At 47.9% G+C, this 12857-nt stretch overlaps 1 protein-coding gene across 4 annotated transcripts in view; it reads left to right on the forward strand.

The window, feature by feature from the left end:
* Nucleotides 1-12857, forward strand: part of LOC115155487 (oxysterol-binding protein-related protein 6-like) — a 93880-nt gene that overhangs the window by 79191 nt on the left and 1832 nt on the right. For all 4 annotated transcript variants that reach the window (XM_029702123.1, XM_029702127.1, XM_029702126.1 and 1 more), the window contains 10 exons: nucleotides 458-589; nucleotides 3492-3579; nucleotides 3894-4147; nucleotides 5504-5641; nucleotides 6761-6824; nucleotides 7106-7184; nucleotides 7679-7823; nucleotides 8029-8173; nucleotides 10871-10997; nucleotides 11632-11754. In XM_029702123.1, the coding sequence (XP_029557983.1) occupies nucleotides 458-589; nucleotides 3492-3579; nucleotides 3894-4147; nucleotides 5504-5641; nucleotides 6761-6824; nucleotides 7106-7184; nucleotides 7679-7823; nucleotides 8029-8173; nucleotides 10871-10997; nucleotides 11632-11754 (1295 nt within the window). The remainder of the gene's footprint in view (nucleotides 1-457; nucleotides 590-3491; nucleotides 3580-3893; nucleotides 4148-5503; nucleotides 5642-6760; nucleotides 6825-7105; nucleotides 7185-7678; nucleotides 7824-8028; nucleotides 8174-10870; nucleotides 10998-11631; nucleotides 11755-12857) is intronic.

The raw sequence follows: 12857 nt of genomic DNA on the forward strand, positions 1-12857 counted from the left end.
CCATTGCAGTGCTGGGTGTGCTTATGGCAGCCAGCTGGTAGCTACCAGGTGAGGTCAGGGAGAATAGGGATCTTGTGTGCTGTTTATCTCCTCTGTGGTGCTATGCATCCTGTTGTAGAGCTGGACAGGTAACTTTAGTTAACTGGAAAACATTGTGTATTCTCTGCTTTACTGCGTTTACCAATTAGGGTATTAATTCCTGTCCTTAAAGAAGGATGGTGCTTCCAGTATCTCTTGGCAGGTGAGATCACTGATCATTAAAGTTGTGCTGAACCTGACGTCAAGGTAAATGGAAAAAACAATGTGATCTTACCAGGAATATAGGAAGAATAAAGTCACCAATGACTGCTGGGTCTCCACCGTCTCCATTTGACACAGTTCCGTTCTATGTCGTCTCGCCACCTAAAGTCACTAGTAAAAGACGTTGTCCTGATTGTGTTGCTCTGTTTCCTTAAAGGGGGGGGAGCAGAGGGGAATCCCTCTGACTCAACAGACGTCCAATGAGAGCAGGCTGTCTATGTCAGAGTCTGTGTCGGAGTTCTTCGACGCCCAGGAAGTACTGCTGTCAGCCAGCTCGTCAGAGAACGAGGTGAGAGAGGGCTGGGGGTCGGGGGGGGGGGAGAAAGACCAACTTGAGGGGGGCGCTGCAAGCTAGAGGGGGGCTCTCCAAGCTAGAGTGGGGCTCTCCAAACTAGAGGGGGGCTCTCCAAACTAGAGGGGGGCTCTCCAAGCTAGAGGGGGGCTCTCCAAACTAGAGGGGGGCTCTCCAAGCTAGAGGGGGGCTCTCCAAGCTAGAGGGGGACTCTCCAAACTAGAGGGGGGCTCTCCAAACTAGAGGGGGGCTCTCCAAACTAGAGGGGGGCTCTCCAAACTAGAGGGGGGCTCTCCAAGCTAGAGGGGGACTCTCCAAACTAGAGGGGGGCTCTCCAAGCTAGAGGGGGGCTCTCCAAGCTAGAGGGGGGCTCTCCAAGCTAGAGGGGGACTCTCCAAGCTAGAGGGGGGCTCTCCAAGCTAGAGGGGGGCTCTCCAAGCTAGAGGGGGGCTCTCCAAGCTAGAGGGGGACTCTCCAAACTAGAGGGGGGCTCTCCAAGCTAGAGGGGGGCTCTCCAAGCTAGAGGGGGACTCTCCAAGCTAGAGGGGGGCTCTCCAAGCTAGAGGGGGGCTCTCCAAACTAGAGGGGGGCTCTCCAAACTAGAGGGGGGCTCTCCAAGCTAGAGGGGGACTCTCCAAACTAGAGGGGGGCTCTCCAAACTAGAGGGGGGCTCTCCAAGCTAGAGGGGGACTCTCCAAACTAGAGGGGGGCTCTCCAAGCTAGAGGGGGGCTCTCCAAGCTAGAGGGGGGCTCTCCAAGCTAGAGGGGGGCTCTCCAAGCTAGAGGGGGGCTCTCCAAGCTAGAGGGGGACTCTCCAAGCTAGAGGGGGGCTCTCCAAGCTAGAGGGGGGCTCTCCAAGCTAGAGGGGGACTCTCCAAACTAGAGGGGGGCTCTCCAAGCTAGAGGGGGGCTCTCCAAGCTAGAGGGGGGCTCTCCAAGCTAGAGGGGGGCTCTCCAAGCTAGAGGGGGACTCTCCAAGCTAGAGGGGGGCTCTCCAAGCTAGAGGGGGACTCTCCAAGCTAGAGGGGGACTCTCCAAGCTAGAGGGGGGCTCTCCAAGCTAGAGGGGGGCTCTCCAGTCTCTAGTCTATTATGCTGCTGAGTCCAGTCTTGTCCTTCAACTGAGTCCAGTCTTGTCCTTCAACTGGGTCCAGTCTTGTCCTTCAACTGAGTCCAGTCTTGTCCTTCAACTGAGTCCAGTCTTGTCCTTCAACTGAGTCCAGTCTTGTCCTTCAACTGGGTCCAGTCATGTCCTTCAACTGAGTCCAGTCATGTCCAATTTCTCATGAAACCAACTCCAGGTTTTCAATGGTACGCCCTTCTTTATGGATTTGACATGGTCCTTCCTCCAGTCTGATGGTTTGTCTGTTCTTAAGCCAAAGGGATGGCTTTTTTCACTCACTGCCATGACAGGCCCAATGCCATGACAGGCCCAATGCCATGACAGGCCCAATGACATGACAGGCCCAATGACATGACAGGCCCAATGCCATGACAGGCCCAATGCCATGACAGGCCCAATGCCATGACAGGCCCAATGACAGGCCCAATGCCATGACAGGCCCAATGCCATGACAGGCCCAATGCCATGACAGGCCAAATGACAGGCCCAATGACATGACAGGCCCAATGCCATGACAGGCCCAATGACAGGCCCAATGCCATGACAGGCCCAATGCCATGACAGGCCCAATGACAGGCCCAATGACAGGCCCAATGCCATGACAGGCCCAATGCCATGACAGGCCCAATGTCATGACAGGCCCAATGCCATGACAGGCCCAATGACAGGCCCAATGACAGGCCCAATGCCATGACAGGCCCCATGACAGGCCCAATGACAGGCCCAATGACAGGCCCAATGCCATGACAGGCCCAATGCCATGACAGGCCCAATGCTATGACAGGCCCAATGACAGGCCCCATGACAGGCCCAATGACATGACAGGCCCAATGCCATGACAGGCCCAATGCCATGACAGGCCCAATGCCATGACAGGCCCAATGACAGGCCCAATGCCATGACAGGCCCAATGCCATGACAGGCCCAATGACAGGCCCAATGCCATGACAGGCCCAATGCCATGACAGGCCCAATGACATGACAGGCCCAATGCCATGACAGGCCCAATGACAGGCCCAATGACAGGCCCAATGCCATGACAGGCCCAATGACATGACAGGCCCAATGCCATGAGTACCGAGCACCAGTCAGTATGGCCCCATAAGAGCCATCACCCTTCAGGCCTATCTGGCAGCTCCCCAGGTATGAAAACCAAGTGCTGCTATCTAGAGTCCTGCTGAAGGATTACTCACCAAGGAGGTCCATCACCAGGCTATGGCCAAACCCTCTGCCTCAGGTGCCAGGCCCTATTCATTACTACCAACAGCCACAATCTGCTATTCTCTGGCACCGGCAGTAAGTTCATTGTATGTTACTATATATAAAGTGGAAATGCTGCAGTGTCTCATCTTGTGGTGACTGCAGAAAGAGAGAGAAGAGATAGCAAGCACTGACGGCAGTTTTCTAGTCACTGGCAAAATGCAGTGTGTGTGTGTGTGTGTGTGTGTGTGTGTGTGTGTGTGTGTGTGTGTGTGTGTGTGTGTGTGTGTGTGTGTCTGTGTCTGTGTCTGTGTGTGTGTGTGTGTGTGTGTGACTGTACTGTGTGTGTGTGTGTGTGTGTGTGTGTACTGTACTGTGTGTGTGTGTGTGTACTGTACTGTGTGTGTGTGTACTGTACTGTGTGTGTGTGTGTGTGTGTGTGTGTGTGTGTGTGTGTGTGTGTGTGTGTGTACTGTGTGTGTGTGTGTGTGTACTGTACTGTGTGTGTGTGTGTGTGTGTGTGTGTGTGTGTGTGTGTGTACTGTACTGACCCAGTGGCTCTGTTGTCTCCCTCTAGGCCTCAGACGATGAATCATACGTCAGCGATGTGAGCGATAATATTTCAGAAGACAATGCCAGCGTGACTGATAACGTCTCCAGACAAAGTAGGTCCTCCTTAGCTTTCCAAAAATGCCTCTCCTTCCATTACAGTGTGTGTGTGTGTGTGGGGGTGGGGGGGGATTTACCTTGCAGGCCTCTCCGTGTGCCAACAGCTGCACTCAGGGCTTATGAAAGCTATGTGAAGTGCAGGAATGCCTCTATCTTCTATTCTAACCCTACATCCTTCGACTATGTTCCAGTCATGAACTACCTGTGGCTATTATGAGATGCAAGGATTAGGATTTTCGCAAAGCCTTGTAGTTCAGACAGTCATCAGTCCTGACGATGGTCCGTGACAGTACTGTACTTCTGGTTTCAGTGCCGAACGGAGACCTGGCTGGAAGTGCCTTCCGTAACGGGCGACGCCCGTGTCTCCCCGCCCCCTCGCCAGACTGCAGCAACATCAACCTGTGGAACATCCTGAGGAACAACATAGGGAAGGACCTGTCCAAGGTGTCCATGCCTGTGGAGCTCAATGAGCCCCTCAACACCCTGCAGCACATGTGTGAAGAGCTGGAGTACACTGAGCTACTAGACAGGGCTGCCGATACGGAGGACCCCTATGAACGCATGGTACGGCCCAAACACTCACCTCTGTGTATGTACGCATGGTACGGCCCAAACACTCACCTCTGTGTATGAACGCATGGTACGGCCCAAACACTCACCTCTGTGTATGTACGCATGGTACGGCCCAAACACTCACCTCTGTGTATGAACGCATGGTACGGCCCAAAGACTCACCCCTCTGAGTATGAACTCATGGTACGGCCCAAAGACTCACCCCTCTGAGTATGAACTCATGGTACGGCCCAAAGACTCACCCCTCTGAGTATGAACTCATGGTACGGCCCAAAGACTCACCCCTCTGAGTATGAACTCATGGTACGGCCCAAAGACTAACCCCTCTGAGTCGTATAAAGCTTCATGGTTACAGTTCTGAAAAGGCCACCAGTATAACTCTGCATTCTCTACCACCACAAGGTATGACGAAATGGCACATTACTGTAACTCTTAGTGATGATGTGACCCAGTCAACCAGCTAACACAGAGGAAACATACCACAGAGACTCATCAGATGATGTAAAACCTCTTTATATTAGGATGCATTAGCAACCATATACATTACCATCACTAACCCATACAGCGTGACCCAGTGTCTCCCATCACTAACCCATACAGCGTGACCCAGAGTCTCCCATCACTAACCCATACAGCGTGACCCAGTGTCTCCCATCACTAACCCATACAGTGTGACCCAGAGTCTCCCATCACTAACCCATACAGCGTGACCCAGTGTCTCCCATCACTAACCCATACAGCGTGACCCAGTGTCTCCCATCACTAACCCATACAGCGTGACCCAGAGTCTCCCATCACTAACCCATACAGCGTGACCCAGTGTCTCCCATCACTAACCCATACAGCGTGACCCAGTCCCTGGTACTGACAGACATGTTAGTTTGTGTATATCTGTGCGCTGCTGTGGCGTTGACAGTGACAAGCCCAAATTAAACATTCTGAAGGATAGATAGCCTTGGTCTTCCAGAGACAAAGACCAGATATATCATGCTCTGATGCAGCTGTCCACCTTGTTCAGTCTCACATCTGTCATTCTACTGGCTTAGTTATCATAACAGGACGGTGTGTGAATCCAACATTTTGGACTTGTTAGATAAAAGACTATGACATTTCATTACTGGGATGTTGTAAACCACTATGTTCCAGGGGTATAACTGCTGTTACTTTATGGTACCATGCGGTATTTGATGTAGAAATAATTCATGCATAACTTTCAGAAAAGGAGAATTTGTGTTTCAGTGTAACTGCAGCAGCCATATTAACGTAAGGCATTAAAGACATTGTGTATGTTTTATGTAGTTAGCGTCGTTTTTTTTTTTGGATTGTGTTGCTGTTTCTCTGCTACAGGCCATTATGGCAGCGTTCGTCATCTCAGGGTACTCCTCCACGTACTACAGAGCGGGAAGCAAGCCATTCAACCCTTTACTGGGAGAGACGTATGAATGTATCCGTGAGGACAAGGGCATGTGTTTTATCGCTGAGCAGGTAGGTTCCCACAGTACTGCATTTTTAGATTGTAATGAATGGACAGGGTGAAACCTGATCCTAGATCAGCACTTCTATGAATACAGGCTCTGGCATATTTACCAATACCTTATTAACCCTCATACAGTGTATACGACATCAAGAAATGAATAAATACTGTAAATGTCCCTAAAAAAAAAAACAGGTCAAATGTAGTCTCTCTAGACAGACTGGTTGCCTCCCACAATGTACCATTGTTCCCTTGGTCTGGGACTTCTGAGACCAGGTCAAATGTGCCCGTTCTCTCCCATGCACTGGAGTCTGTAAGGTCCATGTATAACTAACATGAGCTGTAGGTTGCATTATTGTATTGCATTGTGTTGCAAACTGATCCTGTCAGGTCTGTAGGCTTTCAGAGTGCTTAAAGAAAGACTGTCCCAGTCTGCTGCTAGAGTAGGTCCAGGGTCAGGTCCAGGGTCAGGTCCGAGTCCAGGGTCAGGTCCAAGTCCAGGGTCAGGTCCAAGTCCAGGGTCAGGTCCATGGTAAGGTGCAAGTCCAGGGTCAGGTCCAGGGTCAGGTCCAGGGTCAGGTCCAGGGTCAGGTCCATGGTCAGGTCCAGGGTCAGGGGTCCAGGTCCAAGTCCAGGGTAAGGTCCAAGTCCAGGGTCAAGTCCAGGGTCAGGTCCAGGGTCAGGTCCAAGTCCAGGGTCAGAGTCAGGTCCAAGTCCAGGGTCAGGTCCAAGTCCAGGGTCAGGGCCAGGGAAGGCTGTCATTCTGCCCTCTTCTCTCTCTTTATGATAGGGACCCTGTTGTTGTCATCTCTCAGCTATTCTCCCTGACCTGACTGAACCTGATTGGCTTGACTGAACCTGACTGACTGGCCCGACTGAGAACCTGAATGACTGGCCTTGACTGAACCTAGTTTGCACTTAGCCTCAGTGCTGGTGTTAGCTGTTAATGGTTGCCCAGTCCGCATGATATTCACGATATAATGACTCACCCTCTTCTTCTCACAATACGTTTAGAATGGTTCTAGAATGAAGTGGCTGCTTTTGTATCTGGACCTAAAATGAATTCCTCTAAAAGGCAATAATCTAGCAGTATTGTCACTGATGTTATGACATTTGATTATCTCTTGAAGGTGAGCCACCATCCACCCATATCAGCTTGTCACGCTGATTCCAACAAGTTCACCTTCTTGCAAGGTACGTTACCTGTTAAATTACAGTGTCACACACGCACTTCCTCAATGAGGTCATGGTTTTTCATTTTGCATCAAGATGGTACATTAATGGCTAATTCTGGGATAGGATAAAGTAATCCTTCTAACCCCCCCCCCCCCCCCCAAAGATTTAGATGCACTATTGTAAAGTGTTTGTTCCACTGGATATCATAAGGTGAATGCACCAATTTGTAAGTCGCTCTGGATAAGAGCGTCTGCTAAATGACTTAAATGTAAATGTAATTCTGCCGATTTTCTTCTCAGATGTCAGATGGAAAAACAAATTCTGGGGGAAATCAATGGAAATCCTCCCGATTGGCACCGTTAATGTTATCCTTCCAAGGTAATCCACACACACACACACACACACACAGAGTCTGACATCCTCAAGACATATCCCCACTGTCACTTACTATAGGAGGTACATCCATAAAAGTGGCCTTACCTTCTTGAAGCCTTCAGGTCCCTGCTAGCCTACCCCTGCCACAGCCATCATTCCACTCTGGGTCCCTGGAAGCTTTACAGAGCTACTGTACGCCCTATTAAAGTGCCCTTGGCAGGGTTTGGGGATGGGGGAGCTGTGGGAAATGAATCACTCAGACAGAAGAGCAGGAAGGGATGTGTGAAGGCTGCTGAATAAGCACATAGATTATAGTACATCGCAAGTGTCTCTGCCTCAGAAAAATGAGATTCCACAGGCCCTGCTATTTAGCTTGTGAGACTTCTAACGCTCTGTGTGATAATGTGGCCACGTTAGCATCTTAAAGACACAGTCACACTTCAGAGCTATTATGTGATTACTGTAGATATCCTGACTGCTGCTGTTATGTCGTTCAGCTTTGGTGACCACTATGAATGGAACAAAGTTACCACCTGCGTGCACAACATCCTAAGCGGCAGAAGGTGGATCGAACACTACGGAGAGATCACCATTAGGAACACCAAAAGCAGTGCCTGTATCTGCAAACTTACCTTCGTCAAGGTAAGACATCGGTGAACTCAGCTGTGGATATGTCCGGTAAAATTATGTGCTGAGAAATAACAATCCCTGTGAATCATGTATCACTTATCTTGGCTGACTACAATTTGGACATTTAATTATTGTCAATATTGTTTCCTTGCCAGTGGATGATGAATGTTATTTATCTTATGATCACAATATTACTGTTGTCTCATTTTGCTTGTAGGGAAATTACTGGAGTTCTAATGTGAATGAGGTTCAAGGGTTTGTGATGGACCAAGAGGGGAAGGTAGTGCATCGGCTGTTCGGAAAATGGCATGAGGGCCTTTACTGTGGAGTCCCGCCCTCTGCCAGATGCATCTGGAGGCCAGGTGTGAATTTTGGCAGCTATTTTAGATTTTATCTTAAAATACCTTTTAGTCTTAGTCACATTTTAGTAATTTTATCCTTCGTTAGTTTTAGTTATTATCAGTCTACTAAAACTATTTTAGTGTAGTTTTAGTCACAGACATTTTAGTCACATAATAGTCGGTGCATTTAAAAAAATATTAAATAATGAATATTTAGGCTACCTCTAACTTCCATCATGTACACATTCAGATAGCCTTGTCCAACTAGGCCTACTATCCCCTCGTATACCTTAGCTGGCAATATTGATATTGTGGCAGATTGTAACCAATGCCAGCCATAATTAACCATATAGGCTATAAAGCCTTGGCTACAGGTTAAACCATTTACAGCTGATTTTTCTCCCCATCATAACTGTCAAGGAGGGTAAATAAAAGTGCTTTCCTTGAAAAGGGGAGAATTTCAGCTTTCCAAAATCTATTACTGTACTCCTTATATTCAACAAATAGCATTCGTTTTTTTCCCATAGGAAAAAAGCATCAGCAACTTGATGAGGACTTGTGAGGCGTCTATATCTCAAACTAGGCACTCTCATGTACTTGTCCTCTTACTCAGTTGTGCACCGGGGCCTCCCACTCCTCTTTCTATTCTGGTTTGAGCCAGTTTGCGCTGTTCTGTGAAGGGAGTAGTACACAGCGTTGTACGAGATCTTAATTTTCTTGGCAATTTCTCGCATGGAATAGCCTTCACTTCTCAGAACAAGAATAGACTGACGAGTTTCAGAAGAAAGGTCTTTGTTTCTGGCCATTTTGAGCCTGTAATCGAACCCACAAAAACTGATGCTCCAGATACTCAACTAGTCTAAAGAAGGCCAGTTTTATTGCTTCTTTAATCAGAACAACAGTTTTCAGCTGTGCTAACATAATTGCAAAAGGGTTTTCTAATGATCAATTAGCCTTTTAAAATGATAAGGTTGGATTAGCTAACACAACGTGCCATTGGAACACAGGAGTGATGGTTGCTGGTAATGGGCATCTGTTCACCAATGTAGATATTCCATAAAAAATCAGCCGTTTCCAGTTACGATAGTCATTTACAACATATTAACAATGTCTACACTGTATTTCCGATCAATTTGATGTTATTTTAATGGACAAAAAATTAAATTTTCTTTCAAAAACAAGTACATTTCTAAGTGACCCCAAACTTTTGAACAGTAGTGTATATGTATTGTTTTTTGCTGACAAATAAAATTGTTTAATCAATCAATCCAAACTATGCAGTGGACATTTGATGAATGGAAAGAGACATCTATTACAAAACAACAAACATTTTAATGGCATGCAGAATACATTTTCTGTTTGTCGAGATTGACATAGTCTATTTATTGTGGTGTTGAAAACACAAACCGTGATATTGGAGTGTCCAAAGTCGGTATTGTTTATTGGTTGTGTGGTGCATTGGCTCAGAAACCTGTTGGTGATAAATGTGTTGCATATATTTTATAGAATTATAAATATGGCATCAAAATAATGAAAATGTGATTCCCTCCTAGCTGATCATTGTCTGCAGCCGACTCTGATCGTAGTGTAATGGAACAGGCAGGGAGAGTGAGCTCGTCTGTGGTGGACGGAGAATCCTCAACCTTCTGGCCCATAGCACTGTGTGGCATCGTGCCACAAAAGCATGCTGAAGTGGCAATGTCGATATCCACATTTATAAACACAAGGTCGCTACAGTTATTGTTATTTGTGTTCATAAACACTATTTTGAGTTAATTCAATGAGGGGGGAGGGTGTTCCATGTATTTGACTGGCTATGGGGAGGGTCGTGTAAAAATATTTTTTCCGTTGGGGAGGGGGGTGCATTTTCTTTACGACACCTTGAGTTGGACCAGCCCCCCCCCATTCCCCAGTAAATTTCGATCTGTCCCTAATCAAAGCAAAAATAGCCTACATGAAAGTAAGAAAGATTATTGTTTCTAGTTGAGGTTAGGCCAGGTCTCTCTTGAAAAATAGATGTTATCTCAATGAGAAAAACCTGTATAAATAAAGGTTAAAAAAAGGAGGTGTCCTGGCTTCACATCAGTTCAAAAGATGGACAAGTGGACAAGGCCGGGCAGAGCAGCTCAATCAGACCATGCAACTCTGAGGATTGCATGAAATATTTTGCAAGCATATATGCATTAAGACAAAACAGATGAAAAGGAGCTTCATGTCAAATTAAATGTCCATTAGTCTCACGTGGAATTCTCGTCTCGTCACATTTTCGGCGACTAAAATGAAAAGTAATTTGTAATAGTTATCGTTTTTTTCCCCAGGGTGTCTCGTCATAGTTTTAGTCAGGAAAAATAGGTAGTTGACGAGTACTTTTCATCATAGTTAATGTTGACGAAAGTAACTACGTCAATCATACTGTTGCTATGCAGGACGCTTTGAATTGGATATCCGCTCTCGTTAAGCAGACAACAGCATTAGATTAAACCATAAAATACTACTACATGAGATTATAATACGGGATCAAAGAAAGTGTTGACACTGGTGTCAATAATCCACACCAATGAAAAAAGACTTTGAACTAAATATTTTATTTTTTCTTTCTTTAGGGGGTGGATCAGCTTTATTGTTGCTTCCATCAATGTAATTGTCTGCATTTAAATAAAATAAAAATAACTTTGAACTGATTCTTGATCTGTGTGATGTCATGTGTTCCTTCCTCAGGGTCCATGCCCACAGACTATGAGCTGTATTATGGCTTTACCAGGTTTGCCATTGAGCTCAATGAGCTTTGCCCTGAGATGCAAGACCTGCTACCACCCACAGATGCCCGCTTCAGACCCGATCAAAGGTAGAGACATACCACCGTTACGCCATCACACTTTCAGCTACTGTGCCTAGAAAACGGTATGAGAAATGCACTGTGTGCTACCTACTGCTGCCACCTGTTGAGAGAAGGTGGAGCGGTACCATTATCATACAGATCTGGCAGGATGAACCACTGAACTAGCACACCTTTATTGTCATGAACCTTGCCCTGGAGGCTAGTTGAACCAGCTGCCAAATCAAAATTTACTATATTGTAAAAATGTATGAAAACAAAAATATGCATTTTGGTCTAAATTTAAAGCAAGGGTTAGGCATTAGGGTTAGCGGTGTAGTTAATGTTAGGTTTAAAATCAGATTGTATGACTTTGTGGCTGTGCCAGCTAGTGACCACTCTGCGGAATTGCCTCCAGAACAAGATTCATGACAATAAATGCCAACCAGCACAATGCAGCTGTTGTTGTGGTCTGATATAGATTTACAGAATGGGTTGATTAGTGAAGCTCTAAAAAGGACTAAAAGCTAGTTTTACATCTGAAATAAGAGGATGAGGTATTATTTGTATGGTTAAATATGTTTACAAGCTTTATGTGTATTTCCCTGATGAGTAACATTTGACAGTATATTTGACTCATAGGGATGTTGTTTCTCTACATTAGACACCTGGAGGAGGGGAATGTGGAAATGGCAGCCTCAGAAAAGCAGCGTATTGAGGACATGCAGCGCACCAGGAGGAAGTGGCAAGACGAGAACGACATTAAGCACGAACCACGCTTCTTCAAGTGAGTAAAGAGGCTAGATGGTCATTTACAAGGACATACTGTATTCCCCAGGCCAGCTTAGTGGGGGAAACGGGGTAGGTTGGTAAAGTCTCCACCAGGCCAGCTTAGTGGGGGAAACGGGGGGTAGGTTGGTAAAGTCTCCACCAGGCCAGCTTAGTGGGGGAAACGGGGGGTAGGTTGGTAAAGTCTCCACCAGGCCTGCTTAGTGGGGGAAACGGGGTAGGTTGGTAAAGTCTCCACCAGGCCAGTTTAGTGGGGGAAACGGGGTAGGTTGGGAAAGTCTCCACCAGGCCAGTTTAGTGGGGGAAACGGGGGGTAGGTTGGGAAGATCTCCCCAGGCCAGCTTAGTGGGGGAAACGGGGAGTAGGTTGGGTAGGTCTCCCCAGGCCAGCTTAGTGGGGGAAACGGGGAGTAGGTTGGGTAGGTCTCCCCAGGCCAGCTTAGTGGGGGAAACGGGGGGTAGGTTGGGAAGATCTCCCCCAGGCCAGCTTAGTGGGGGAAACGGGGGGTAGGTTGGGAAGGTCTCCCCAGGCCAGCTTAGTGGGGGAAACGGGGGGTAGGTTGGGAAGGTCTCCCCAGGCCAGCTTAGTGGGGGAAACGGGGTAGGTTGGGAAAGTCTCCCCCAGGCCAGCTTAGTGGGGGAAACGGGGGGTAGGTTGGGAAGATCTCCCCCAGGCCAGCTTAGTGGGAGAAACGGGGGGTAGGTTGGGAAGGTCTCCCCAGGCCAGCTTAGTGGGGGAAACGGGGGGTAGGTTGGGAAAGTCTCCCCCAGGCCAGCTTAGTGGGGGAAACGGGGGGTAGGTTGGGAAGATCTCCCCCAGGCCAGCTTAGTGGGGGAAACGGGGTAGGTTGGGAAAGTCTCCCCAGGCCAGCTTAGTGGGGGAAACGGGGTAGGTTGGGAAAGTCTCCCCCAGGCCAGCTTAGTGGGGGAAACGGGGGGTAGGTTGGGAAGGTCTCCCCCAGGCCAGCTTAGTGGGGGAAACGGGGGGTAGGTTGGGAAGATCTCCCCCAGGCCAGCTTAGTGGGAGAAACGGGGGGTAGATTGGGAAAGTCTCCCCCAGGCCAGCTTAGTGGGGGAAACGGGGGGTAGGTTGGGAAGGTCT

The sequence above is a fragment of the Salmo trutta genome, chromosome 20 (genome assembly GCF_901001165.1).
Source record: "Salmo trutta chromosome 20, fSalTru1.1, whole genome shotgun sequence".
Classification (NCBI taxonomy): domain Eukaryota; kingdom Metazoa; phylum Chordata; class Actinopteri; order Salmoniformes; family Salmonidae; genus Salmo; species Salmo trutta.